Source organism: Desmodus rotundus, chromosome 8 (genome assembly GCF_022682495.2).
Source record: "Desmodus rotundus isolate HL8 chromosome 8, HLdesRot8A.1, whole genome shotgun sequence".
Taxonomy (NCBI): Eukaryota; Metazoa; Chordata; class Mammalia; order Chiroptera; family Phyllostomidae; genus Desmodus; species Desmodus rotundus.
In genome coordinates this window covers 24,534,088-24,562,084 of record NC_071394.1, presented here as the reverse complement: position 1 = coordinate 24,562,084, position 27,997 = coordinate 24,534,088, and the positions used below count along the sequence as shown (strand labels likewise).

At 33.6% G+C, this 27,997-nt stretch overlaps 1 protein-coding gene across 33 annotated transcripts in view; it reads left to right on the top strand.

Moving 5' to 3' along the window:
- Nucleotides 1–27,997, top strand: part of RIMS2 (regulating synaptic membrane exocytosis 2) — a 453,335-nt gene that overhangs the window by 262,503 nt on the left and 162,835 nt on the right. For 13 of the 33 annotated variants that reach the window (XM_053929801.2, XM_053929790.2, XM_053929818.2 and 10 more), the window contains 3 exons: nucleotides 297–413; nucleotides 20,871–21,050; nucleotides 21,952–22,061. In XM_053929801.2, coding sequence (XP_053785776.1) covers nucleotides 297–413; nucleotides 20,871–21,050; nucleotides 21,952–22,061 — 407 coding nt within the window. Of the gene's footprint in view, nucleotides 1–296; nucleotides 414–7,329; nucleotides 7,396–20,870; nucleotides 21,051–21,951; nucleotides 22,062–22,847; nucleotides 22,881–27,997 lie in introns of those variants that run through there. The other 20 variants (XM_053929802.2, XM_053929803.2, XM_053929805.2 and 17 more) reach the window with 6 other exon arrangements.

The window sequence follows — 27,997 nt, the reverse complement described above, 5'->3', positions numbered from 1 at the left end:
GGAGACCTGAGAGTCTCATATTAATAATTTTGATAATTCTCATCTCTGTCTCCATTGATATTGTCTTAATTTTGCATCATATCTGTTCTAGAACTAACCTCCTAGCTTCACTGTTAACCTCCAATGGATGTTTATACCATTAGCCAGAGGTACGATTAGTTAAAACAAAACAAAAATCCTGGACTTAACATGATAGCAATTTTTGTCTTTTTCTACTCTCTTTATTAATAACCCTTATTTATTAGTCTACTGTATGATTGTGGTTTTAAAATATTTAATGGGTCTTGCTATTTCAGTCGGAATGTGGAGCAGGGGCTTCGAGGGACACGCTCTGCTACTGGACATTATAATACAATTAGCCGGATGGACAGGCATCGGGTCGTGGATGACCATTATTCTCCAGATAGAGACAGGTGAGTATAGTTAAATACTGTTACACCTTATAGTAATCGCTGCCTTCAGGAAAAAGGTGTTACCGTAAAATGTTTTCCTCCTCAACTTGGGTATTTCTTATCTTGGTTTCTAAAACCTGGTGTGTCCTGTACAGTGCCTACATTTATTCTTATGACCACTGTATCATTTAATAAAAATAAAACAAAGCAACACAATATTTTTGTTTTGGTAAGAAAAAAATACAGTTACCTTGCTCTTTCAATTTCGGTGCTTTGTTAAATGAAACCAGCAAGTTAGTAAATTTGCACATGAGGTCATAGTGAGAGTCATAATGAAAAAACACACTTTATTATTTTTACCTTATCATAATTATTACTTATAAAAATACTTCCATGCAATAGTAGATTTTAGTCTGTTGCATTCATCAGGGAAATCAGTGTGACTTTTAATATAGAATAGTGTTGAGATAAGTTGTTTTGTTTAAGAAACAAACACAATAACTGATTCACGAAGAGGTTTTTCCTCATGGCTTTCAGTAAACTTTTAAGCATATTAAAGAATCATGTTGTTGATTGCTATATTTGGAAGAATTCTCTGAATTTGCTCTATTACATGTAACATACTTGGAAGTAACATGATATGCTTCAATACATATATTAATTATGACCAATTTTTTAAATTAAGCAAATTAACTTTCTAATTCATGGTTTGATCGTATATAAAATGAAAAATGCTAACAAATGGGCTTGAGATGAGGAAAGAAAACAATATACCGTTTAAAGAGCACTATGATAAAATAACAGGGGAACTCAGAAGTCTCTTTGTACATATCCGAAACTAACTTTAACAGAAATACTTGGAGGCTTTTACATCAACCGATAGGAGATGTTGCTGTCAATATCCATAAATTTCATTGTTTTGTCTAAATCTAGAGTTGTACTCAATTCACGCTTATAATTTTGTTGTCTTTTAGCACACTTTTACAAAACAAAAGATATGGAAAATCTTAGTTTGTAATAGTGTCAAGCCAGTCTTGGCTATTGAGTGTGAGATCTAAGGAGAAATTGGAAAGTTTCCAAATTAATATCTTTATCAGCATTGAATGAAAGTTAATATAGTATATTACTAATTTTTAATTTGCTTGGCATTTTCATAGTTATTTCTGTCTTTAGGCATAATTGTAGGTATTCTACCTGTAGAAGTTTATGCTTTTCAAAAACAGTAATAGTGAATGAAAGATAACTACATTGGCATGATTAGGTGCCGGAAAGAGTTGTATTAGGGTACGGGAATGAGTACTTTGTTACCTAATAGAATATTAATGATTTTGATCATTTCTGGAAACTATTTACGTAGTGATTCACAAGTTCCTTGTTTAGTGAAAGCTTAAGGAAACGATGAAACAGAAAAGTCTGAAGTGATTTTAAATCCTTCAAGTTTATTTAAGTTTTTCTTTTAATGAAAATTGGACTTGATATTATCTCTGAAGACAAGATGGTCTAAATCTTGCAGAGAAGAGTGGAATAAAATTAGCCTCTAGATGTATATACTTGAACACAGGGAGTGTCACTGTTATGCAAACACAATATATGATCAATAAGGCAAATGGCCCTTAGGGTTAATGAAAAAATATTGACTAAGACTTTTGTTTGCTTTATAACTTTATGAGTCTTCTAATTTAGCAAAAATTCTCAAGTAATTCAGTTTTGGAGAAATTGATTTATGTGGTTTTATTGCTCTCATAGAGTGCTATATATTACCAGATCATAACTATTGTTAATTGTGAGCTGTTTTAAGTCCTTTTTGAAATAAGTAACATGGAAATTAATTTAAACAAGACTATATAACCATTTCTAATATATTATTTTTGAGTTATCTGTGCAATCATTATTCATTAACATGAGGAATCAAACATAAAAATGCACAGTATTATCCACATAGTCTATCAAAATATTAAACAGTGGGTTCTTCAGGGTTTATCTTAATAGTCTAAAATATTTTAATAGTATGCATGTGAAGGCATTGTAATTTTTGTGTATTATGTAATTGCTAAGAATACAGTGAATTGTTATGAACAGCATTTTATAGAGTCAGTCAATCATATTGTTGATTAAAAAGTCTAAAAGAAAATTTCCAGTGTGGTAATTGAGGGGTGGGGGATAGTATAAGGGTAATAAATGGTAATGGAAAAAAATCCAGTATTTAAAACCAGTTGGGAAAAAAGTCTAAAAGAAAATTTCCTTGGAAAAAATAAGTAAATTTAGATATTTTGCATGGTGTATTAATCTTTCTTGTCAGTAAGAATTGATGCACTGGATTAGAACAGTATTTTATTGAATACTTTTTCATAAGATTTGGAACCAAATGGCACTGGGTTTGGATTTAGGCTTTTTACTACTTGCTAACCATGTATCTTTGGGAAAATTAACCTCCTTGGAATTTGATTCTCTTATCTATATAATTATAATATTAGTACCAATTTTACAGGATTTAGAGGCACAATGATTGAGACAGTGCCTCCAATTGTATAGTATGTATTCCGAAAATATGTCTTATCCTTAATATTCAAAAAGATCTTTTGTCTTACAAATAATTTACATTTTATGTGCTTATCAGTTAAGCAGGAAAAAAAAGAGAAATGAGTCAATTCAGATATTTTTTAAAAAGCTGTGTAGAGAATGTAGGACAGGAGTTGGACCCTGAAAAGTAAGCATGTTTATTCAGTCAAGAACAAGAGCAAAGACACAGAGGCAGAACACACATACACATACACACACACATATGTGTATATATATATGTCAGAAAGACCCAGTATGCAGGGTGAAGGATGTGGGGACATGTTGAAAAGTTGTGCATGAAGGTGATGGCTTTTATATTGACTATATTGGGTGAGAATTGATGCTATTTGACATTAATTTATAGTACCTGGTTAAACTTAAGTGCTATAAGAAGGAAATATAGTATTCATACCTTTTCTTATGGGCAACATAAAAAAATCATATATCAAAATTTGATTGGATCTTTATTTCTCTGCACATCTCACTCTTTTATCATTAGTCAAAATCTTACTTTGTTTTGAAAAGAAAATAGTTCTTTACGAGTAATTTAGAAGCTTGGGTGCAGGGGTATTAGCTAGAAAGATGAATTGCAAATGGCATCTTTCATCTTCATTGTTTCTGTAGTAAACTGTGATAACTACTACAACCAGGAGCATAATTTCCTGGGGCTAACTATGTGGCTTTAGTACTAGAAATCACTTCAAGAGCTTATTTGTTTATATGACTTAATTTACTATTGGAATAAGTATAGAGTACCAGATAATATTTCTGGTAACATGTTAAGATTACCTGCAGTAAGAATTATCATGTTTATTTTAGAGGCCAGAAGTTTTGGGGTGCATGGAGTTAAACAAAAAACTTTCATGGCCAAAATCTTTTCTGAAACAAATGTTTTATCGAGCCAGATGCTAGCCAGAAAGGGGCCAGGTCCTGCAGTGCGAAGTCTAAACTGCCAGCAGCAGGGCTAGGTAGAAAAGACAAACATGTTCACGTCCTGGAGGTGACAGGTGGTTTCCGTTTCAGGGAAGAAAGGTGTAAGTTGTTTTGAAAGAACAGATCAGGGGCTACAGATAAGGGGATAAGTAGTAGTGAAATGGGGGCACTTCTAGGGTAGGTGCATAATCTGTAAGGCAGTGACATTACTATTGAGGATCCTTTTGATTGGTTGTGGGAAACAGTCCTGAAAGTGTGTGCGGAAGCAGCATGCTGTGACATCTGGTAGTCACTGCGAAAGCTGATTCAAAGCTCCATGCCAATAAGCAGTCTCTTAGTAAGCCTGCAGCTCTTAATGGGTTAACTGCTCTTGTTTCTTGTCCTGGCCAGGAAGCTTCAGTTCATTGGAGCCTTGTCCAGTACACAAAAAATTCACAGGTTCAATTCCCAGTCAGGGCACATATGCAGGTTGTGGCTTCCATCCCTAGTCAGGTTGAGTACGAGAGACAACCGGTGGCTATTTCTCTCTTACATCTATGTTTCTCTCTCTCTCCCTCTCTCTTTTTCTCTCTCTATCCCACCCCACTATTCCCCCTTTCCTCTCTCTCTAAAATCAATAAGCATATCCTCAGATGAGGATTAATGAAAACCCTAAAAAAGTATTCTTGTCTTTCTCTTACTCCCCACCCAGCCCATTGTAATTTAATGGGTGTCTCAGAATGATTTTGCCAATACGTTTAGCATAATAAGAAAACATAATTAACACTATCAGAAAATATATTAGCTCATAAACTTTCTTCTGTGGATTCAATCCATTTATATTTTAAAAAGAAAAATGCCCTACTAAGTGGATCTCTGAAATACCTGACACACTTAAGCCATTTGTATATTCTTTGTTAAGCAACCAGCTAGCAGAAAGTCTCAAACCCGTAACTAATTATAGTCTTTTTGGCCCTTCAGTTATCAAATAGGAGGTGAAACATACCTCTGAAAGTTTGAAAATATACAGAAAGTAAATGAAAAGAGAAATCACTTTATAAAAATAATGGAACATTTTATTTACTACATTTTAGGAATATATTTTAACATAGCTAAATCATATTAAGTATATTTTAGGAACTATAGAGTAAAAGACAGAGCAGAAAGTTTTGTATTAAGTTGAGATTGTTTGAAACTTAACTTTCAAAAACTGTTAGTTACTTAAGGTTATTCTATTTTATCTTTTCATTTTGCAGTCTTTTTGTGTGTGTCTGGTGGTTTCTAAAGGGGTAATTTGGGATAATTTAATATTATGGAAGGATAATACATGATAAATATGATTTTGTTCTGTCTTTAAAGATGTTATTACTTAATAAGAATCAAAGTGTGGCAAGAAATTTGATCAGTGATCTAGTTCAATTCTTTGAATAGTGATGTTTTTATCATAAATTTAGAATGTGTGACTTCAATTTTTGCTTTTCAAAATGTAGTAATCTTTAGTTTTCTGTTTTTTTTTCTTACAGTAAACTGCTCTGCTCAATTTTTTATAAATTTAGAACAGATTGGATTAAATGCCATTTTTAATGTAATTTACTTTATTTGTTTAATTCATTGTATATATTCAAGACAGTATTTATTGCAAAAACAAGTGGTCTTCTGCTCAGAGAGAAAATTTGGGAACTACTGCTTCAGCCCCATCATTTCACAAAGGTAGCGCCAGAAGTCTAAACGGGCAGGTGTCTTGCTCAAGCCTCACAATTAGCACGTTTTCGGAACAGTCTGCATGACACTAAAGCAGCCACATGAACAGCCCACAGAGCAGCCGTGAAACCCAAGGAAAAATTAAGGCTAAAGCACAGTGAGAGTTTACACTATAAAAACAAATATTATCCAATAAGAACGTAAAGAAGGTCCCGGATTAAATCTTGGGAAACCACTCCATCAAAAGAATAGAGGAAAAGGGAATTTAGTAAATGAAATGGATAAAGAAGCAGTTAGATAGGCAAGAAACCAAGTCATAAGTATAAATATTAAGATCCTGAGTTTTATATTAAGGGAGTTTTGAGTTTGAAACCAAGGCTTGCGGCTTACTGTATGCCTAGGGGCAAGCGCTCATCGCCTCAGCATCTGGTCTGTGGGGATATTAGAACCTACCTCAGAGAGTTGTTGTGAGAAGTAAATGAGATAAAGTAGACAAAGTTTTAATGGAGTACCTGGCACATAGGTAAATGTTAAAAAATACTGTGGTTAGAACCAGAAAAACAGTGTTTCAGAAACCAAGAGCGAAGTGTCGAGAAATAAAGGTTGAAAATCAATGTCTATCTAGTTCCACAGATACATGTTGTGTGATGAAGATCAAGAAGAGATTAAAGGATTTGGGGGGATTTCACAGATAATATTCACAGAATAGCTTCAAGAGAAGTGTAGAGGCAGAAATCAAGGAAAGTCAGATACAGTGGCTTGTGAGGAAGGTCAAGTTTAGTTAAGGTTTTATTTTTAGGATTAAGTGCACTTGAGGGATAGTAGGCAGCCGTGAACGAAGCAAGGCCACGTGGGACGTAGAATTACAAGCAGGGGAGTTTCTTACTTTGGTGAAGAAGAAAAGGACAATTGAAGATATAAATATATACTTACTCTATATTCAGAGGTAGAAGAGTGGAAATTGAGAGAGTTCAAGGTTGGTTTCCATTTTTTTGGAAAGACAACGATCACCTGCCAGAATTAAAGGTTTTGACAATAAAGATTTTAAGAAAATAGAAAATAGAAAAAAGAAGAGAATCAAGTACAGATGGGTAAAATGTCACTGAGCTTCTTTGGTGGCTATGGTGGCCATGAGGCATGAGATGCAGCAGAGAGAAGAGCATGTAATAAATGTAATAAAAATAGTGGATGGAAACATGGGTAGTATACAGTAAATTTAATTAATAAAATTAATAACCAGAAGTAATTTAGATCAGTTTGTTCTTTACTAAATGGAATTTATAAAACCCTTTAGTTGTTTTTAATTATTAATGATAAAAGAAGTAATTACCTTATAAGTAAATCTCCTTAGTATGATAAGTATTAGAAATTAACTCTTTTACTACTTTCTTCTTAAACTCTCTGTTTATTTTATTATTTTTCTCTTCTTTCCTCCTCAGAATTGGAAAGCATCTATATTATATCACATTTTAGATTGTGCTGAAGATGTTTAAGTAATTATTGATAAGATTTTATTTTGGAATATAATTTGTTTAAATCTCAGTTATGTTTTGTTGCATTTTAGAATACTTAGATTAGTTTAACTTTTATCACTGATATATTATAATGGATATTGGGTCGAAGGAGCAACCTTTCCAGTGTCGATTTTCATTTACTTTGCTTACTATCTGCTTATCTTTTTTTATTCTCACTTTAAAAAATTAAACTATGCCTTTCATTTCTTTCCTGAGTCTCATTTGTATTCTTGTTTCGGCCGTGCCTGCAGTCATTTTCTTACTCTGCCTCGCTCCAGACACAGTCAGACCACTGAGCGTCCTCACAGGGATGGCAGGTACACTTTCCTTACAATTGGGTCTGTTCTAGGGTCGCATGTGTCTGTCTGTTGATGTGATGTAATTCAGTTCTATTTCTGTTTTATATATATATGTGATTATAATGGAATATAGATACGTTATCCTTACAAAGTAGTAGAAAAGCAACATATGTAAACTCTTTAGTTGTAGTATGATATAAAAGTACAACTTCCTTTGGAGTTAGGATTATCTCTTTGATGATCTAAAAATTTAGTTCTTCAGGAATTACGATTAACTTTTAATTTCCTACAAGGATAGAATAACAGTTTAGTTACATTTGACTGCCCACCTTTCTCAGCAGAGTTCATAATTAGATATTTAGACAAAACTGGTTGATTTGTACATAGCTTAACAACCGGCTTCTGTCCCTTCGTCCACTGTCCAGGAGTCAGTGCTTGAAGTGCTTAGGTTGAGCTGATCGGTTTGTGGTTACCTTGTCACAGGTGGCTGTGATCTGCTCCTTGGTCGTTGTTGTAGATGATTTTGGATCCATGGAGAATACTTGGTCTGTGGGAAAATCTCTGTTCATTTCTCATCTGCCACCATTCCCCTTATATTGAAGGGGAATAATAAATTACGTGGCATTTAACTGAAGGGAGGATTATCTAGACAAAGAAGGGAAAGAAGGCCTGTATGTAGCACTAGGGATTTGAGTCAGTTCAGTGAAAACATTTTGAGGTCCTGTAGGTAGAGAAGAGAATGGCAGTGATAATGTGGTGAGTTCAGGTAGTAAATTTCCTCAGGAGAGGAAATAGATAGTGTATTCATTCTGACTGTCATTTCAAAGTGGTTTGAATTATGCGTGACCACTTTTATGCTATTAATTTAGTTCGTTAAGAGTTAATAATAAAATAGTTTAGAAAAAAACTAGTGAGTAAATTTCTAAGGAGTGAAATGAAGTAGATAAATGTGTCAGGAAACATAGAGATACCATTAACAATATATTCCTAATAATTCAAGCTTTGTGATGTCTTTCATTAAATGTAATTAAGATGTAATACCTTTCAGTTTATTATATGATAGTGGTCATTACTACATTTAATTTTCTTTTGAATTTTCTCTGTCCCTTTTCTGTTATTTTGCTTCAATACTAAATAAGTATTACTTTGTATTTTTTGTTTGCAATTATTATACATTTATCTTAAAAGTGTATGAAAAAGTAGTTATATAATTGTTATTATAATTAGCCGAAACCTTTCTTAAGTTGGGTGACCTGAATGAGACATTACTGATTACAGGCTTATTCTACTTACCCCGGTATCTCTGCCCTTCAATGTAAGTTAAAATCATATAACACATTTTAAAATATTCTATATTTTCTTAATTTTCAATAAATAGGTTGCTTCATATATGACTTATTCTTTCATAAATTGACATGGGTAGAATCAGCTCTTGATCAGCTCTAGGTTGGTTATTAATTTTATAATACTAAATTTTCAACCTAGCTGATCTATTTCGAAGGACACATTTCTGATTTTTTTTCTGGTACCATGATCTTGTTTGTGGCCAGGAAACATATTATTAATATTAGTGTTAAAGTAAAACCCAGTAGGAAAATCAGCTTTAGAAAACCAGTTTTCAAGTAGCTAACTGTAAGATTTGCTGTCATTTAAATGATTCAAATTGTGAGCCTGTGCACAGACAAATTGGGTAGATTTTGTAAGAATGGAGTTCTTCAGTTGCTTTTTAAAAGATCTTATCATTATTGGTTTGATACATAAAAGCAACGTGTGTACATTTCAAAGCAAAATAATAAAAAGAACATCCATAAGTCTACTACCCAAACCAAGAACCAGAGTATACGGTGATATACCTTGCATCTGTCTGAAGGCTCCTTGCCTATTGCGTTTGTGTGCCTCTTTTATAGAAGTAATACTACACTGAATTTTCATTTTCTATTCCCTTCCTTTGCTTTTTTTTAAGTGACTTTGATCATTTGTTTTCACTCTGCTACTTTTCCAAGTTACTCAGTTCCTCTTAGCCCCATCTCAGTCCACTCTGACATCTGGGATTACTGAAGATATGAACGCTTATGTAGTCATCTCCTCATTCTCCTATATTTATTACCACAGCATTCTATGCTTCTTGTTTTTAACTTCTATACCTCTCTATGTGCTGCAGCGGAGCACAACCACCTATTGCCCTTTCCATGTTGGTATCATCTGTTGACCTCTTGATTATGCTATTTTAACCACTGAAGATTTTAGCACCTGGCTTTAGTCTTCTTCGTCACAATTTCTGTTATCAGCTTCATGTTAGAATTCATGTGAATGATCTATTCAGGTGAATAGATCAGCACCTACTTGCTTCCTTGACCGTTTCAAATTGGAGGTGGTAAATTTTACCTCCAGTTTGCTTCAGTTAGTTAATTCTTGGGTCATACTCTGAATCTTATCATCACCTGAAATTGTCCTCCCTTTGAAATCTAAATTCAAATACTCCGCTCTTGGTCCAGAACACTGTATGGTTCTTCTTCATTCTTTTGTTGAGTTATTTCTACCTCCCTAGTTCTTTTATGTTAATAGCAGAACTCCACTCTCTTGACCCTTTATCTCTCCCTAGTAGTCTCCACTTTCTTTGCTTACATATCCAGAGATTTAATCTATTCTCAGAAATGTCCTCAATTCTAGGCTGCATTGTTCTTGTACTTCTTGGGCAAAGTTTGAATCTGGATCAATCTTTTTCTCTTGCAGAATAGTTTTTGAATGAAATTATCCAAATTCCCCCTAACTCATCTACTTGAGTCAAAATAATAGAACACTCGAAGGGAAAGTGACCTCTTTTTGAGGGTTGTGGAAAAAGAATGAAAATTACGACTTTCTAAGTGTACGGTTTCCCAGCCTAGATTTCAAGGTGACATTACTACCATGTTACTACCATGGTCTGAAAAATTCTCCTTTGGAGAATAAACATATATTAATAGCTCCAAGTAGATCATAGTTTGACTATATGAAATCTGGAATTTTCTGAAGGGAATGAAGGTAGTAAATTCAATGTGGCACCCCCAGGCTATAAAGTATCAGATTCTCTGGTGTCTGTACCCCAAGACTGTAAAATGAAAAATTAGATGTGCTATCTCTTTGGAACAGATGAATAGAGGCTTAAGTAATGTTTGTTAAACTTCTTTTATATTCAGGAGATAAATATTAACTAATATTAGAAATCAAAGCTCTTTTTTCTTTCGGTGAGGTTATGCTGACTAGTACAAAATTAACTGATTTATTGTGTTTTATAAAACAGTCAACATTTAAACAGACATTTAGAATGGATAGCATGTTACCTTTTATTAATACCCCTTTATTAAGATAGATCCTTTATTTGAAAAACTATTCCTTTTATATTTTAAATTTTACCCCGATACCCTACTTTATTTCCCTAGTATTCATCTCTGCTGAAAGCTGTACACAGCATAGTAAGGAATCACTGACACTGATGGTGGGCAGTGTGATGATGGACTTTATACAAAGATGTCAAGGAGCAGACAACAACTAAGCTCTATTTTTTTTTTGCTATATCAAAGAAGAAATTGGAATTGTATAGAGGTAAGGTAGGATGTCAGTGGAATTTTAAAGAAATGTATGAGCAAAGTTACTAAAGTAATAACCTTCGTATTTGAATACTGTTGGAGCATTATCCACAAGGCAAGGAGTAGCAAGAAATGAACCTAGAATGATAGAGATGATCCCAATTACAAATAACCTTGTATCAGATTATTCTGTTAAAGAACCCAAATCTAAGACTGTAAGCAATGGCAGTACTTTGAAGAGTTTTAATTAGGGGGTGGGTAGAGTAATTAGGGGGATAGAGTAAAAATGGTTACTCTAGAGACTCTGTGGATGGTTGATTTGAGAGAAAAGATTATGGAAAAGAAAAGTATGTATTGGGGCACTCGCCATGGTCTAGGACAGCAGAAACTTTTTGAGGACCTGAACTAGATAAGGTGGTAGATGGAGAGATAGAGAGAGATCAGAGATTTAATCAATTAAAATCAACAACGCTTGGTAAATAATGGGGTTTGGTTGTTTGGCAAAGGTTCAGAAAACACTCCCAGTCTCATAGCTTGAGTAACTAGGTGCATGTGGTACCTTAACAAAGGTTAAGGTTGGAGGTGTTAGAGGAGGAGTCAGTTTAGGTGAGGGAAAAGTTCAGGTTTGGAGCTATTGAGAAGGATAAAGGAAACTTCTAGGAGGAGTCAGATAAATACTTTTAAAGCTTGAAGAAGTTTAGACTACACAGAGCAATTTGGAAGTAGCTTCACTACCAATGAATGGGAAGTAGCCACAAAAAACAAAAGTGAAGTCAACCAGGGAAACAACCCGAGAAATGAAGGCCAAGGAGTTTTCCTCTGCCCTGGGAAACATTAACATTTAAGTGATGGAGGATGAGAAGCTTCTGAATAACATAGAGAAGAAAACATGAGAATAAGAAGAATAGAACTAAGACAATAGAGAGTTTTAAGAAAGAAGAAATAATTCGACAGTAAAAAGTCATAAATGAAAAAACGCTCATTAGATTTGTCATAAGGAATCATTAGGGACTTTAGGTAGAGTGATTTCAGAAGGGTTGTGAGGGAATGAAAGAAGGAAAGAGAGAGGAAGGAAGGAAGGAAGGGGGAAAGGGAGGTAGGAAAGAAGGAAGAACGGAAGGATGGGGAGGGAGACGGAAGGAGGGAAGAAAAGAAAAACAGATTGCAGTGGCTGGTGTGAAGGCGAGATCAGAAAATAAATACACCAAGAGAATGCGGAGGAGAAATACTGGGTAGGGATATGTGATATCAAAGTAGGTTTCTTTTTTTTAGAATAGGAAATACATTGTATGTTTATAGACTGGATGAAAGGATCCTCTAGTAAAAGGCAGGTTGAAAATACAGAAAAAAGAGGATGTTTAGAAGAAAGGTCATAGGTTGGAAAGAGAGGGGACTGGGCTAAACATACAGATGGAGTCTATAAACAGAAAGATGTTCCTTCTTACCATTGAGACAGGAAGAAATTATATAAAATAATTGGAAATAAGTTTTTTTCAAGAAAAGTTTGGTAAATTGAAAGTAATTATATTTGATGACTTCAATTTCGTTGTTGGTGTAGTTCAGATTTGATGGTTGTTTTTGAGACAAATCCCTGAGGGTGTAGGCCTAAAGGTTGAGTATGATTTATTTGATTAAAAGTGAGAAAGTTTAAAATAATCATCGGGTAAAACGTGACGGGAACTGATTAAGACTAAGTGAAAAGATTAGTGAAGATAGCCATATCGCAGATGTGGGAAACCACGAGTTTGCAATGTGCCAACCTGTGTGAGTGCATGCTTTGCCTAGGCAATACCCTGTTGCCGAGACGTAGTGAAATCAGATTATGGCGATGAACCAGTTCTGAGGTTCTGATGAATGCTTGGAAGATTTGGGTTAGAAGGGAATCTGAAGGTTGATGTAGGAGTAGTTTGGATGATCATCATAGAGTCTTGGATGGGTAATGAAGGAAGACAAAACGTAGAATATTAAAAATATAAAAAGAGGGCCATATACATTGGCAGGCATTGATAGACGAAGGAATGAACTGTATCCAGTGAAGATTAAGTGAAGTGGGAGTGAGCTTCGGAGGCACCTGACAGAATTAATGACCATAATCCAAGTTTGAAATATTGAAATTTAGTATTTCTGAGTTTGAATAGTTTCATTAGATTCTAAGATCCATAGTATTTCCCCAGAAGTGTGTGGGTTGGGGGGTGTGGGGGGGTTAGTACAGGAAAAACACGATGATCATTGAAGTTTGAATATCTTGTGGTTTGAGATTATTGAACAGTTATCTGCATGTATGTTGAAATCTAGCATTACCATAAGAACTAGGGTAAAAAAGATAGCAGATAACCACTTACCCAAATTATAAGTGACTAAGGAATAGTGATTGGAAGTTGGATAGATATTGGCAACCTGTATTAATAATGGACTTTACCACTAAGTGACCTGTTTAATTAAAATGAAGACCTGTGGATTATTGTGGGAGAGTAATGGCTCACGTATCTCTAAGGGTCTACCCTCTCCTGGATTCCATGGGCTATGAAATGGGAAAGAAATAAGTAGCTTTGCCTGTAACAGCTACACTGGAAGCAGAGTCTGCAAGTTTGAGCTAACTGTCATTTAAGGTAGGGATATGCAGGAGCCATTTTGCAGAAAGGCTGATGATATAAGGAAGTTTGTTAACAATGGGTAAGGACTCTTGAAAATAGAACTAAAAGAATTAGAGGAGATAAAAATGGTACGGGAGAGAGTGCAGGAGATGAAGAATTTAGAGAGAAGGTATCAGGGGACAAGTGATATCTGATAACTAGGAATTACAGAGATAATATCTTTGAATAAAAGTGATTTACCTCACATATCCTGAGTTTATTATGAGTTGTTTTGGTGCTAAACTGGGATTTGTTTTGGTGCTAGAAGTCATTAAGGTTCTGGGAAGGGTGTGACCTAGGTCTGCAGTATTGCCGAGGGTGCCATGAGTTTGACGAGAGGCAGCAACTGGTTTCATCTGCAGGCGTTGGAAGCCATGACTAGGAGGACCCTGATTAGAGAAGGGATTCTGACAAAGCTAGTGAGTGGAGTGACGAAAGGATGAGATTCCCGCACGGAATATAGACGCTTCCCTACAGGCGCCTTCTGTGGGAAGTATTACTGAGAGCCCTTAATAAATGTGATCAAATTCAAGTAGCACATTTCATGAACTACTCTCCATTTTGCCTTATTCCTTAGCATTCCTATTAATCTTTTTCTTTTCTCCTACAACTGTTTTCTTTTCCATCACAGCTCATCTTCTATTTGTGTTTCTGATCGTAACCTTTCTTAATAGCTCTGGAATTTTCTTCCATTAATTTTTTCATTTTTCTCTTGCATTTTAATCTCTCTTTAATGATTTTGTTTCTTTTCAAGTTACTATTGAAGTCTTTTTAAAAATACCTTTTTTCTATCTTGCCACACCTTTAAGCTACCTTGAAAATTTTCTCTCATTGTGTTTCTTGGATATGTATTTTTACATATTCATCCTTCACTCCATCTGTTCCTAAGCTGGATCCTTCCATACTTTGACCTTTGCCCAACATTTTATTTTAAATTATTTCATCCATGGTTATTGTTTACCATATCTTTTATGTATAATTTCCTTGTTGCCTCGCTGCATCTGTCATTATTAATCACTTCTTTTTTTCTTCTCTAATGAAGTACTATTTTGATTCTCATTCTCCTCCTTGACTGCTCTTGTCTCCTCCTCTATTTTTCATGTCCTCAACTCAGTGACCGTATGTTATCCTCTGTCCTGTCCTTGGCTTTGATAGAGGATATCATAGGCCTCTATCCTATCAAAGCTATGGCTTTGACCAAAACTTCTAACTCCTCATGTAGTGTCTGGCACATAATATAAACATAGTAAGTAGTATCGAATGATGAATCGATCAATGAATAGTGAAATATTAGTACTATACAGATACTTCTCAAACTGTCTAATTTCTGTAATTGACATTTAAGTTTCTGTCATTCCCTCTCAAGAATTCTATTTCTTATCATAGGTCATCATTTTATTTTGGAGGCTGGGAATTTTAGGTTTTTTTCTTTGGTTTATTCATTTTTACATTTAATTCATAAGGTGATTTGTCAAACATTACTGTGAGAAAAAAAAACATTTTGCTATCAAGGAAGTTAACAGGCTTTGGAGTCAAGAAACTTCAATTCAAGTTCTTGCTCAGAAAATATCTAATTGTGTACCTTTGTTTCCGTAAGCCTTAGTTTGCTTATTTCTAAAATGAAAGAGTGGTTTATGTGACTTCTGAGATTCCTTCTAACCCTAACATTCTGTTTATATAATTCTATATAGTGTGTGTATTCTAATACTGTACATTGTATATTTTGTACATTGTTATTTATAATATTTTCATCTATCCCTTCTTGATTTCTGCTGCTCTTGCTACAAATCAGCTGTTTCCTACTCTAATTCATTCTATATACTACAGCTGATCAGCTTCTTAATTTGTTACCCAAAAAAGTACCTTTGTTCAGAAGCTTTTGGTGACTCTAATTGAAAATTAAATGGATTTAATTTTTATTTAATTAAATGAAATGTCCAAACCTGTTACCTAGGCATTTCAGATCTCCACAAAATGACTCTTAAGTTAATTTTCCGACTAACATTTTGCTGTATTCTATTTTCTGTTATTTCTAGCATTTCATTTGACATTTTTCTTCCAATCAGATTTATTCAAGATAAAAAATTCTACATGTAAAGTGACCTAGAGCTGCTGCTTCAAAACATGATCTTTTTTACCAATATTTTGATGAGTCAGTCTACAGGGTCAAAAAGCAGCTTACTGTAAAATTAATAGAAAAGTACCCAATGTACATTAAATGAATGGCCTAAACTCCAACTTAACAGCTCTTTAAGATCAAATTCCCAGATAAGGCTGCTGAGAACTGATAGAAGACATCAAGAGAACATGTTATATTAATTACCCTAAAATGTGTCCTTTAAAAATTGCATTATGCATTTATTTCTTATATTATGCAGCTAATGTTCAGAAAATCTCTAGTCATTCGAGATAACATCAAAATTATAAAGCTTTTGGTGTTAATCAGTTTACTATACACAATCAGATATAGGGAAGGAATTTCTTAGCCCATTCCTGAGATTATACTTATTGTCCTTCAGAGATACATCCATTTTTTTTATAGATTTCAGCTTTATAAACTCATAATTTCTTTATAAAAAGAAAAATAATACTTCCTAAACATCTTTACTTTTTACAGGTTTATTTTTCAGGAAAACCAGTTAGATTTACTTGTGACATTATTTACAGTATAAACATGAAATAAGACTGATTTAGCATAGACTACAAGATCTAATTTACATTCAATGACTATTTTCATTGACTACTTTGAAATTTTGCATTGTGCTGGTGGTTTTTCATTTTTTGAGTATATAATTATTTTCTGTCATATCTAGACGGATACTCTATATTGAACTTATGTTGATTTGAAGTTGTATCCTTGCAATGGTTGAGATCAGCGATTATAGAAAAGAATGTCCACTGGCCTATTCTTCCAATTAGACTGCATAACCTCCTTGTACTTTGATTTAGAATTAGGTAAATAAGTAGCAAAAATGAAGAAATAGGTAGGAAGCTGTGTCGTATACTTGGAAATGTTTTAAAAAGATTTAGTGATTTATTTTTAGAGAGAAGAGAAGGGAGGGAGAAAGAGAGGGAGAGAAACATCAATGTGCAGTTGCCTTTTGTGCACGCGCCCCCAGCCGGGGTCCTGGCCCACAGCCCGGGCATGTGCCCTGACTGGGGATCGAATTGACGACCCTTTGGTTCATCGGCTGGCACTCAGTCCACTGAGCCACACCAGCCAGGGCACTTGGAAATTTTTTAAATCTTTCAAAAACAACTATACCAAGAGGAAAAATAACTCAAAGGGACAACTTCACTGGATGATTATAAAATTATTTTGTTTTTAGAAATCCTCATCTCAAAATCATATGCTATCATATGTTTTTTTTTCATTTTTTTTCTTGTCGTTCAAGTACACTTCTCTGCCTTTTTCTCCCACCCTAGCCCAACACCCCAGCTCTCCCTACCTCCCTCTCGTTTCCACCCTCCCCTCCCCCAATATTGTCCATGTGTCCTTTATAATTGTTCCTGCAAACCCTTCACCCTTTTCCCCTGAAATTACCTCTCTTCTCCCCTCTGGTCGCTGTCAGCCTATTCTCAATTTCAGTGTCTTTTGGTTATATTTTGCTTGTTTGTTTGTTTTGTCAATTAGGCTCCTGTTAAAGGTGAGATCATATGGTATTTGTCTTTCACTGCCTGGCTTATTTCACTTAGCATAATGCTTTCCAGTTCCATCCATGCTGTCGCAAAGGGTAGGAGCTCCTTCTTTCTTTCTGCTGCATAAAATTCCATTGTGTAAATGTACCATCATTTTTGATCCATTCATTTGCTGATGGGCACTTAGGTTGCTTCCAGCACTTGGCTGTTGTAAATTGAGCTGCTATGAACATTGTGGTGCATAGGTTCTTTTGGATTGGCGTTTCAGGGTTCTTAGGATATAATCCTAGCAGTGGAATTGCCGGGTCAAAAGGCAGTTCTGCTATCATATGTTTTTAAAGTGAGTGCAACAAATACTGGTTCTTATTATATTATTATCAGTTAACACGGATTAGCTCTATTTGCAAAGGGGCTGTTTAGCCATATCCTCTCCAAATGCTTGTAATTTGGAATCGTGGCCACTAAATATGGCAGAACAGTAATCTGTCCAGGTAAATGGCACATATAAAAAGTGAACTACTTCAGTTTTCAGGAACAACTACAAAGGACACATGTACAGAACCAAGGAGGGGGGGAGGTGGAAGTAAGGGAGGGAGGTGGGTTTGGCTGGGGTTGGGGGGAGGGGTGGGGGTAAATGCAGACAATTGTAATTGAACAACAATAAAATAATTTTAAAAACTGAGCTATTTCAAACATATTAGAAAATATAAACTATTTATTAAAAAGATAGAATCATGACATATATTAATGCACTTTTTGAAAGACAACCTAATTATTTGCCTAAGAAAGATTTAAATATATAGTTGAGTGATTCCTAAACTTTTAAATGGCTTGCCCTTTAGCACTCTTCTAAAACATGGCTATCTTTTCTTAATACTTTCTTAAAATGCATAAAATAAAATAAAGTGAGTAAGTAGAGTGGCCAAAGAAATTACTTATATGAAATACAGACCCCAAGAATCCCAGGTAGACACTAAAGTATTTTAGGTATTATAAATGGTCATCTAGTATTTCCTACATCTCAGGTGCTACTATTCAGAATTGTTTATATTAGCTTAAAATTAAAATTCACTAAGAAGTTAGGTGCAGGTTGTCAAGTTTTATATCTCAATTCCTTAAAAATCCTGCTATGAGACTGGGCATTACATACGAGACTTAGGCTTGCTTTGCTGCTTTCAACGACCTCAGCAATTACCTTAGTTCTTACCTAGTGAGACCTGTGCTTCTGCATTTGTGGGAGCAGGAACTGTCCTCACCTTCTACTGTGTGATCAAAATTTAAAATACAATGGTTTTCCACCCCTCTTAACTATGGTGGAGCATTTCAGGAAATTTCTGTCTCCTGTGGTTCTTTTCATGTTTTACTTAATAACAAATTTTTTTATTTCCCACTGTGGAAGTCTTGTAATTTATGAAATGGAGAGACAATATAAGTAAAATTTAAAACTGACTATAGTCTTCAAACAACTTTTTTGCTGAAGATATATTTCTAAGGGATATTTCCTAAGGAATGACCCCTTTGCTTTATAAATAACAGCTTTTAAAGGACATAGAACATAGTAACACAATTCAAATGATTCTGTGGAGATTGCTCATAATTATATATTTCAGTTATTAAAAATAATGTCAAAGAAATGAAAGTGTATATCCTAACATTTCACTTTCCACTTGGAACAATTGCTTGATGGGATCAGAATGAATCAGATTTTGTATAAATGAAAGAAATAGCCTAAATTCCTGTTTGAGTAGTCATAGATATTCCACAAGTTTTCTTACTACATGTGCTATAATAAGATAAGTTAATTATTAACTTAAGATAATAGGAAACCTTAAAATAATATAAATATTGATACTCTCCAAAAATGGGTTTTAAGGAATCTAAGATATGTATATCCCTTTGGTTATGGTTATCTCTTGTAATGAAGATGTTCAAAGATATGTACACTAAGAACATTTAACAAATAATTGAGCATATTTATTTCTAAAGAGTAGTATTTTCTCTAAAATCATTTTTTGAGAATAAAAATATAATTATTAGTTTTTTTAAAAGCTTATTTATTTATTTATTTATTTTAGAGAGAGGGGAAAGGAGGAAGAAAGAGAAACGTGTGAGGGAAATGCAGATCCGTTGCCTCACACCCTCCCAGCTGGGGGCCTGGCAGGCAACCCAGGCATGCGCCCTAACCAGGAATCGAACTGGTGACCTTTCAGTTGATAGTCCTGTGCTTAGTTCGCTGAGCCACACCAGCCAGGGCAGAATCATGAGTTTTTAAACAATCCAGTTGCCTTTTACCCTCTCTTTGACAAGTAATCAAATGTTGTATATATATTTACATTTAATCTCAATTTTTTGGTGTATTCTGGATACACATATAAAAACACTAAAATTATCTTAGGTAATCAATCACACTATGGTACATGGACTTAAAAATATTTAAAAATTACTTGACATATATTACCTTATGAATTTAAAGTGTAAGATAATGATAAGATGCATCTTAGAATAAATTCACTTTCTAATATCATCTAATCTTCTGGTTTGAAATTATATGCCATACAATTAATTACATATGGGAAATTGTGTTTTCTTATGTTTTAATTGTTCACATTTTTATTATCAAAAGTAAGATTGAGAGAATGTATGGGTAAAGTGGACATCTTTGACACGTTAGTCTTGCTTCACCATCTATCTGTAGTACGTAAGCATTTCCTTTCTGTGGTTACAGCCAGGTGGGGAGGTGATAGTTTGATCTGAAGGTTATGCTGGATTATGCAGTACTTTGGAGTTCTAGAGTCAAAGCTAGTATTCTTCGGGTTGTCTCACTGATAATGGGGCCTGTATTACAGAACATTTATGGACCACATGTTAGGTACAAAAGCATTGTGCTAAACTGCAAGGATAAAAAAATCAATAATGATAGATTACTTAAATTTCAGTGTACTTCTTTCAACAAGGATTAGGATTTGATATTGGTTTATTGGTGGTCAAAGAGATCACATTGTTTCAGAACCATTATTATTCCAGTTACTTAATACCCATTCTGAATTGTATTGGTTGACATCACCGCTAAAGTGCAGAGACAGGAGGCATGGACTGGCTGATTGGCCAGTTTTCTATACAGTGGTTTTCTTGTGGACTGTGTTTAAATATGGCTACAGACTGCAAGGTAGCTCTGTTTTCTTATACATTTTGAGTCTTCTGTTTGAATGTATCAGTATGCTATGATTGTGCTGAAAGCTTTTTTATGTCCCGTAAACCGCCTCATGGGCTTGAGACTCGTGCTTGTATGGTTTTTTCCACTCCTTTGAAAATGTTAGAAAAACTCATTGAATTCTTTTAAAATAGAACACTTTACATATTTCCCAGGCTCCAAAGGCAATTCACTTTGGAAAGCAGGCAATTTGTTTGTTGTTGATTATAACTGAGCAACTTCTATTATCCTCACTGAGAATTGCTATTAAAGATAGATTTTGGTTCCTTAGAAAATCTTAAAGTTCAGTGAGAATTTTCTCAGGATATGTTGGGGAAGAGAATTTTTCTTACATACTCAGTGACTTTAAGCAGTTACTTTTTTCAAAATCAGTTTAATGCATCATAACCGAGTAGCAGAAGGGCACGGAAGATCAACTGAGCTGCTTTCTGACTGACGTTTCAGGGACTGTGAAGCAGCAGATAGACAGCCCTATCCCAGATCCAGATCCACAGAGCAGCGGCCTCTCCCAGAGCGGACCACCGCCCGCTCCAGATCCACTGAGCGTCCTGATCCAAACCTCATGAGGTCGATGCCTTCATTAATGACGGGAAGATCTGCCCCTCCTTCACCTGCCTTATCGAGGTGAAAGATAAATCACTCAGACTAACTTCCCCTGTGCCCCACCAACACACCATCTGATTTTCCCAACAGCTAAATGGTCTCTTCTATCATCCTTGGCTGATCACTAATAACAGTTGATACTAACCTTTTCAGTGTAAGCACACTATTTATATTCAGCGGATATAATAGTGTGTGGCTGCCATTGTAAAATGTTTAACAACTGTCCTGACTGCATTTGTTTTGTGATTTCTCATTTATCAGGAGTCCTGGGTAAATCCCCACATAATGCACCTCATAACTATCATGTTCTTCTCCTACAGAATGAGAAATTGTTTGTGTTCATTAGACATCACTGTTGGAATAATCATCATAATGGCAAATAGACTAGATTTTTAGTTTCTTTTATCAATACTAATATCATATATTGACCATTGTCTTCTTTAGCTAAATTTTGAATTGTTTGGGGTTTTATTTGTAGTTTTATCAGATATTTTCTAATAAAGGGATATCTATTATAAGCCTGAGTAAAAATCTCTTTGGATCAAGGGAGAGATTTTAGAGTTAAGAGTTTGAAATCTGGGAGAAAACAATGTAAAGCATTACCTTTTGTTTTTTGAGCTGCAGAATTCTCCTCTTGCTTTTGTATGGACAGAATATTAATTTACATTAATAATTCCATGGATTTTACTGTAGGGTTTCTGTGCATGTATCTGTGTATGTACGCATATTACACAAAAGTTTAAACATCTTTGGCTTTTTAGATAATCATCCAAATATCCATATTGTGTCTACTTTCCTAACCTTTTAATCAGCAGCTAAACTTCTTTTAAAATTGCATTTATACAGCTATCATATAAACCAAATGTATTTAGAGTATTTAACTCATTCTATTGAAAGTGAATATTAATGGTGTATCTTGTAGGTCTCACCCTCGTACTGGGTCTGTCCAGACAAGCCCATCAAGTACTCCAGTGGCAGGACGAAGGGGCCGACAACTTCCACAACTCCCACCAAAGGGAACACTGGAGAGAAGTAAGTGTTATTTCTAATTATGTCCTATAGGAAATACACATGGAAGCTAAGGTGAATCAAGATTTTTTTTACTACCTTTGTTAGCTTTCTTCTTTTGTTAATTGAATGCCTTAGCTGCATTTGTCAGTAATTATTATACATTTTGCATTTAAAATTTATAATATTTGTAGGTAAAATAACCTAACATTATTGATCTAGTGCCTTTTACAAATTTGATTTAATACATTGTAAAAAGTAAACTTAATGCTCTTATTTAATAAGCAGTTGGATGATTTTTTTTTGCTACAACTAAGTTTATGTAATTGTTGATAGTTACAAAAAGTTTATTAGTAACTAGCCAAATCAATTTTCACACACTGCAAAGGACTGGTTAGCTGATGCACAACAATGGTGACCCTTCTCAAAACTGGAGTCCAGAAAAAGGTAATCATGAATATGCAAAGACAGATGCATGTTGTACTGATAATTTTAATACTTTCAAATGTTTGCGTAAGAAGCATTATTTGCTTACACACAGATGAACATACTCCCCAAACATCTGTAAATTCTTGGTTAGTTAAAGGACCTCTAAAGCATGGGATGATGGAATATAGTAATTTTTATTGTTATTTTTGAAATGGTCCCTTTATATGGTAACTGGAGGTGCTGTGCCAAAAAAAAAAATTAAATCACCATTTAACTTTTCTTTAATAGTTGATACATTCTATGGCTTTGGAAATTTCTGTTGTTTTTAATCCCTGTGCTTTGGTTCCCTTTTTTGTTTTGTTTTTATTTTGTTTTTCCTAGACAATGGAGTCAAGGAGATAGAACCTTATGAAGGTCTGTACATTAAGGAGGGTTTGTTTTGTGCTGACAGCCTTTCTGGGGGGCTTTGTAAGCAAAAATAAACCCATTGCAATTGATATTCTTCTGCTGAATAGATTTTATATGCAGTAAAATTATTTTGTCTCATGATATCTAGGAAACTATTCAACTTTTCTTTTACTTGGAAATTCTGCCAAGGAGTTAAATTGCTTTGACTCAGTCAAGTAAGAATGCAAAGAGTTTAATTTCTTTTAAATGGTGAGATAAAATGTTCTCTTTAAAAAAAATTTAACTTGCCTGTTAGGCAGAATTCTGTTTTCTGCAAGACTTTAACCAAAGATGTCAATTGCAGTCTGTGTTTATGTTGCTGAGGGTGCGTACCTAGTCTAGTTATAGTTGTCATCATATATTTCATTTTGTATTTATGATGATCTTTTAATTACTAGATTTGGCTTTCTAGAAAAGGAAGTTGTTGAATTAGATAGTGATTGTGGTTTGTATTTCCTCCACCATTTTTCACGTTGTAGCAGGATTGCTCACAGTATAGCAAAGTTAAATGCGTACAGATTTATTGTCACAGTGCATGTGACTTGGAGAAAACACTGAGTCATGATACACAATGTGTCATTTACTAGGACTATGCCAATTTCTCTGCTCATTATGCAACTCAGAAATTGACTCTGTAACTTTAAAGAATTAACTGTTTTATTTGTTAAATAATCTCTAGCACGTAGAAGAATGCCTGGCACATTATAGGCCCTCAATAAATATTTGTTGAATGAATGCATGAAATATTTATTTAAAAACTGAAAAGGTACTTCAGGTAGTGTATAAAGCACCACTAAAATAGTCTTGTCACTCTATAATATTTACATTCAAATTCATATCTATAACCCATTTGTAAACATTTTTCAACTGCATTGCGTTTGTACAGCAATACTTTTATTGCCTTATATAACTTAGAACAAGTTTTGTTCTTGTTAGTTGTAGTCAAATGATTTATCAACTTATATTTTGTGGTTATTTCTGTTTTCTGTGTGCCATGATTTTAAACAACTTAATGCTGTAGTGACTCAGGGTCTATTATATGGCCTGGTAAAAAGATTTTAGCAGCATTTCTATACATCTCAATTATTTGTATTAAAATGGGGTATATAATTTTAAAAGTACTTTCCAGAAGGAAAGTTCTGTAGTATGTATGCAATTTTTTTATTCCAAGATAGAATTTCAATGTTATTTAATGACATATAAAGTCAGAAACATAGTTTATATAACAATTTTTTGTGAATTCAATTTTAGTATCTTTTATAGCAATTGTCTATTGAAATATGAGTATGTACATACTTTGTAATAATAAATATACCAGAAAACTGACCCAGTATTGATACTGAAAATCAGGATTGAGAAGTTTTTAATGGGCTTCTCAGCAAACATTCTATTTACTATTTGTCATCTGCCCTATAGAATCTATTAAAACCGGTTTTCCTTTCATGTCCCTAATTGTGACTTTTCCATTGTTCTAAATAAGAGAGGAGAGCTAAAACCTCTCCTCTCCTTTCCAGTCTGAAATAAAAGGACTTTTTTGGGTTTTGTTTGTTTTGCTTAAAATTGTAAATGATTTTAACAGCGTTTTTATAAATGTTGATATGAAAACCAGTAGACACATGGCTATGTAATTTTCTTTAGCTTTAAAGGAGATGTATAACATTTCTTTAGAAGTCTTCAACTTGTAACTGAAATTAAAGGTACATAACTCAAAATAGACTATTGCTAGTCTAATTCGACTTATGTTTAGATGGTATCTAAAAAGTTATCAGAAGTTGTAATTTAATTGTATTATTTTTGAATAAAAGTAATGACATGTTTATTTTTCTAATCCTGTTCAACAGCTAAAAAATGAGCAAGTCCTAATTTAATACCTTTTTGTTTTGGTTATATTTTAGTTTGTTAATTAAAATAATTTAAAGCCTTGTATATATTGATCTTGATGGTGGTAAAATGTTAGGTATCCCTCTTTGTCTGGAAACCAGAGAAAATGGGAGCAATACAATGAAAGCACAATGTATTAAACAACTGTAGGGCATTATTAATATTTTAAAATTAAAATATTAACTTTCCCTAACTTTGTTAGGGGGATAACTTATAAAATATTCCCCCAGCTTTGATGTAGTGGCATTTTGTAATTTTAGTTTTATAAGAAGGTACCAAGTTCATAGACAAAGTTTTTTGTTTACTTTACACAGTTTTCACATATTGCAAGTATTTTAGGGGCCGCATTTCTCTTTTATAAATCTATAAAAGGCAACAATATGATCATTTATTAAGGTATACTTTTTGATTCCAAAACATTTCAGAAACTTGTTAAAAATTATCTGTTAGTCTTTTAATAATCACTAATATATCATAAATAATTTGCAGTGTTTTGTTTTGTTTCACTTAAGAGTAATAAATATACATATCTCATCTTTTTTTTTTACTTGTGCGAATAACAGAAGTTAATGAAGAAACTGGGCATGTGGAAGAGCAGGGGGGAGAAAAGGAGGGTGAAGAGGTCAAGGCAGGTCTGTCTGTGTGTCTAAACTAAATAATTGAATGTTTCAGAAGTATGACTTTTCACTTTAAAATTTTACATTTATAAGTGTACTGATTTTAAATTTATAAGTGTAGAAAAATGAACATTATTTTTCAGTACTAATTTAAAAATAAATTACCTAATTTTTAAAGGAGAGATATTATATAAGCTATCTAGGTAACTTAATTGAATATTTGATTTACCCATTTGAACATTTTTCTAATGTTTAATCAAACTAAAATTATAGACAATGCTTGTAACCACGATTTATACTTACCTTCTACCCCAGCTTTACATTCAGTTCACTTATTTATTCAAAAGTGTTAATTCAGTACCTACTGAAATGCTATGTTTTACCATGTGTTACACTAAGTAAAGGTACCTTTAAGTACCAGCCTCCTCTTTCAGGAATTTTGATTTATAGGGGCAAACTACTAGTAAATATAGAGCTGAGTATAAATTCCAAATTTTAATTCTTAACACTCTTATCATCATTCTATCCATACATTTTTATTCCTAAAATAGAAACAATTAACTATAGGGTCCTTTTCTTCATCCCAATTCAACATTGCTTTAATATTTGTTGGCCATCATAATTTTTCTGCTAAGAGTCTTCTTTCTAAAAGGTTTTGGTGACAATTTCATTTTGGTGTTTTAAGTCCCTATTATATTTACATGTCATAATTTTTCCACTTTCTCTGTCAGAATGTTCCTGAAAAGATTTTAAAACTTAAAATATTATACAATCAGTAAATATACTTACAGACTTTTTTATCCAACTTTTACTATTTCATTTTGAAGCTCAGACTTAAATCCTAAACTTATCTAAGCTATCATTTAAAAAAAATAAATTTCATTAAACAATGCAGAATAACTTTAGATATAATTGTATCATGTTTAACTCATCATCATTTCTTATTCATGAATAATAAGTTATATTTCATGTTCCTTTTATCCTGCCCTTTGACATTGTGTGAAAGCAATGCCATTGTGTAAGTTGTGCATGAGTTGTGTTTTCAAGGATGCGTTTCTCAGTGGTGTGTGTAGCGTAAGGCGCAGACCTCTTACGCTGCGGTTGCTAATTAACAGTAACTATTTTTAATGTTGTACAGATGAGAAAAATCATCAGAGTACTTCTGATAATGAAAACAAAGGCAAGTTTAGATGCATGTTTATAGAAATGTATAACTATCTCTGTTATGAATTTCTAGGATACTGCTAGAATGACACAGCTCTACATTTTCATGAAATGCTATAGGAATAACGTTCTTATGAGTACTGTAAGAATGCACTTTAGCTGTGCAGTTACTATTTTCACAGTGCTCGTTCCTAAATATCGTATGCTAGTTCATGCTATTAGTGGAAGGTTTCACGCTGTTCACGAAGTAGCTTCTCCTGTAAAGTCGTTTTTTAGGATACTGTTAGTTTGGGGAGTTCAGCAATAGTCAATAGTTAATAACACTTTTTTTTAACTTCATTAAGAGAAAGAAGCCCTTTTGTTGAACCAGTTTGTCGCCTATATACTTTATTCTCAAAATTAAGTTAGTGAAGTATATCAATTCTTAGATTAGCTTAAAAATATAACTATAATCTTCCTAACTTTATAAAATGACTCATTATTACTCATTTTATTTTTATTTTTATTACTGTTCTTGTAGGGTAGGGAGGGTGTACTTTACTCTTGTGTTCATTAGTGTGAGATGTCACGTTTAGTGCATGGGTTTGGTTCCCCAGTGTGTGATGTCGCCTTTTGTGGTGTGCTTGATTTTTATTTGGGTTGTTAATGGTATTAATAATTAACCACTGTTGTCTGCTTTCAATGTTATAAAGACAATGAGGGAGAGACGCCAAGCCCACCTAATAATGGGAAAAAAGGCAAGTGTAATATGAAGTTAATAGTGCCTTTTTATATATTAAACACTCGATATTGACTTTTGTGATGTGCATGAATATGCTTTCTCAAATTAAATGTGCAAAAATATAAGCATTAGTCCCAATTTGAGTTATTTAATATTAAATGTGTCTGCTTTTTTTACAATTATTTCTGCATATGAACTTTTTCTTTAAAATACCTTATTATTAGAGTCTGGTAAAATGCTATCCTGTTGAAATTGATGGCATTAAAATGAGAAGTTTTGCCTTGTTAGTCGTGTTAAGGAATCAGATTCTGAGGAAATAATAATAGTCATGTTATCATGCATTTATAAAAATACAACATATTTTTTATATTCAGAAATTGTTTTAAAATTAAACCAAAAATATCTTAAAGCAGAATTTTAAAGTAGATAAGGAAATGAACTTTATGAGTTCAACAATATTAAACAATTTTATAACATTTGTAGCGTTTTCATCATTCTATATACATGAATTAATATATGGTGTAGGTGAGTAAAAAAGATGATTGGTTTTAATACTTAGATTTAGTTTTCCTATAACTACTGATGATTTAATTCTGTAACCCATCATAACCAAGTTTTGTCAAAAAAGTAGGACTTTGTATGTTTTGTAGTGATTAGCAATGAAATATAGTCACACACATGGATTTAGAATGTCAGCATTT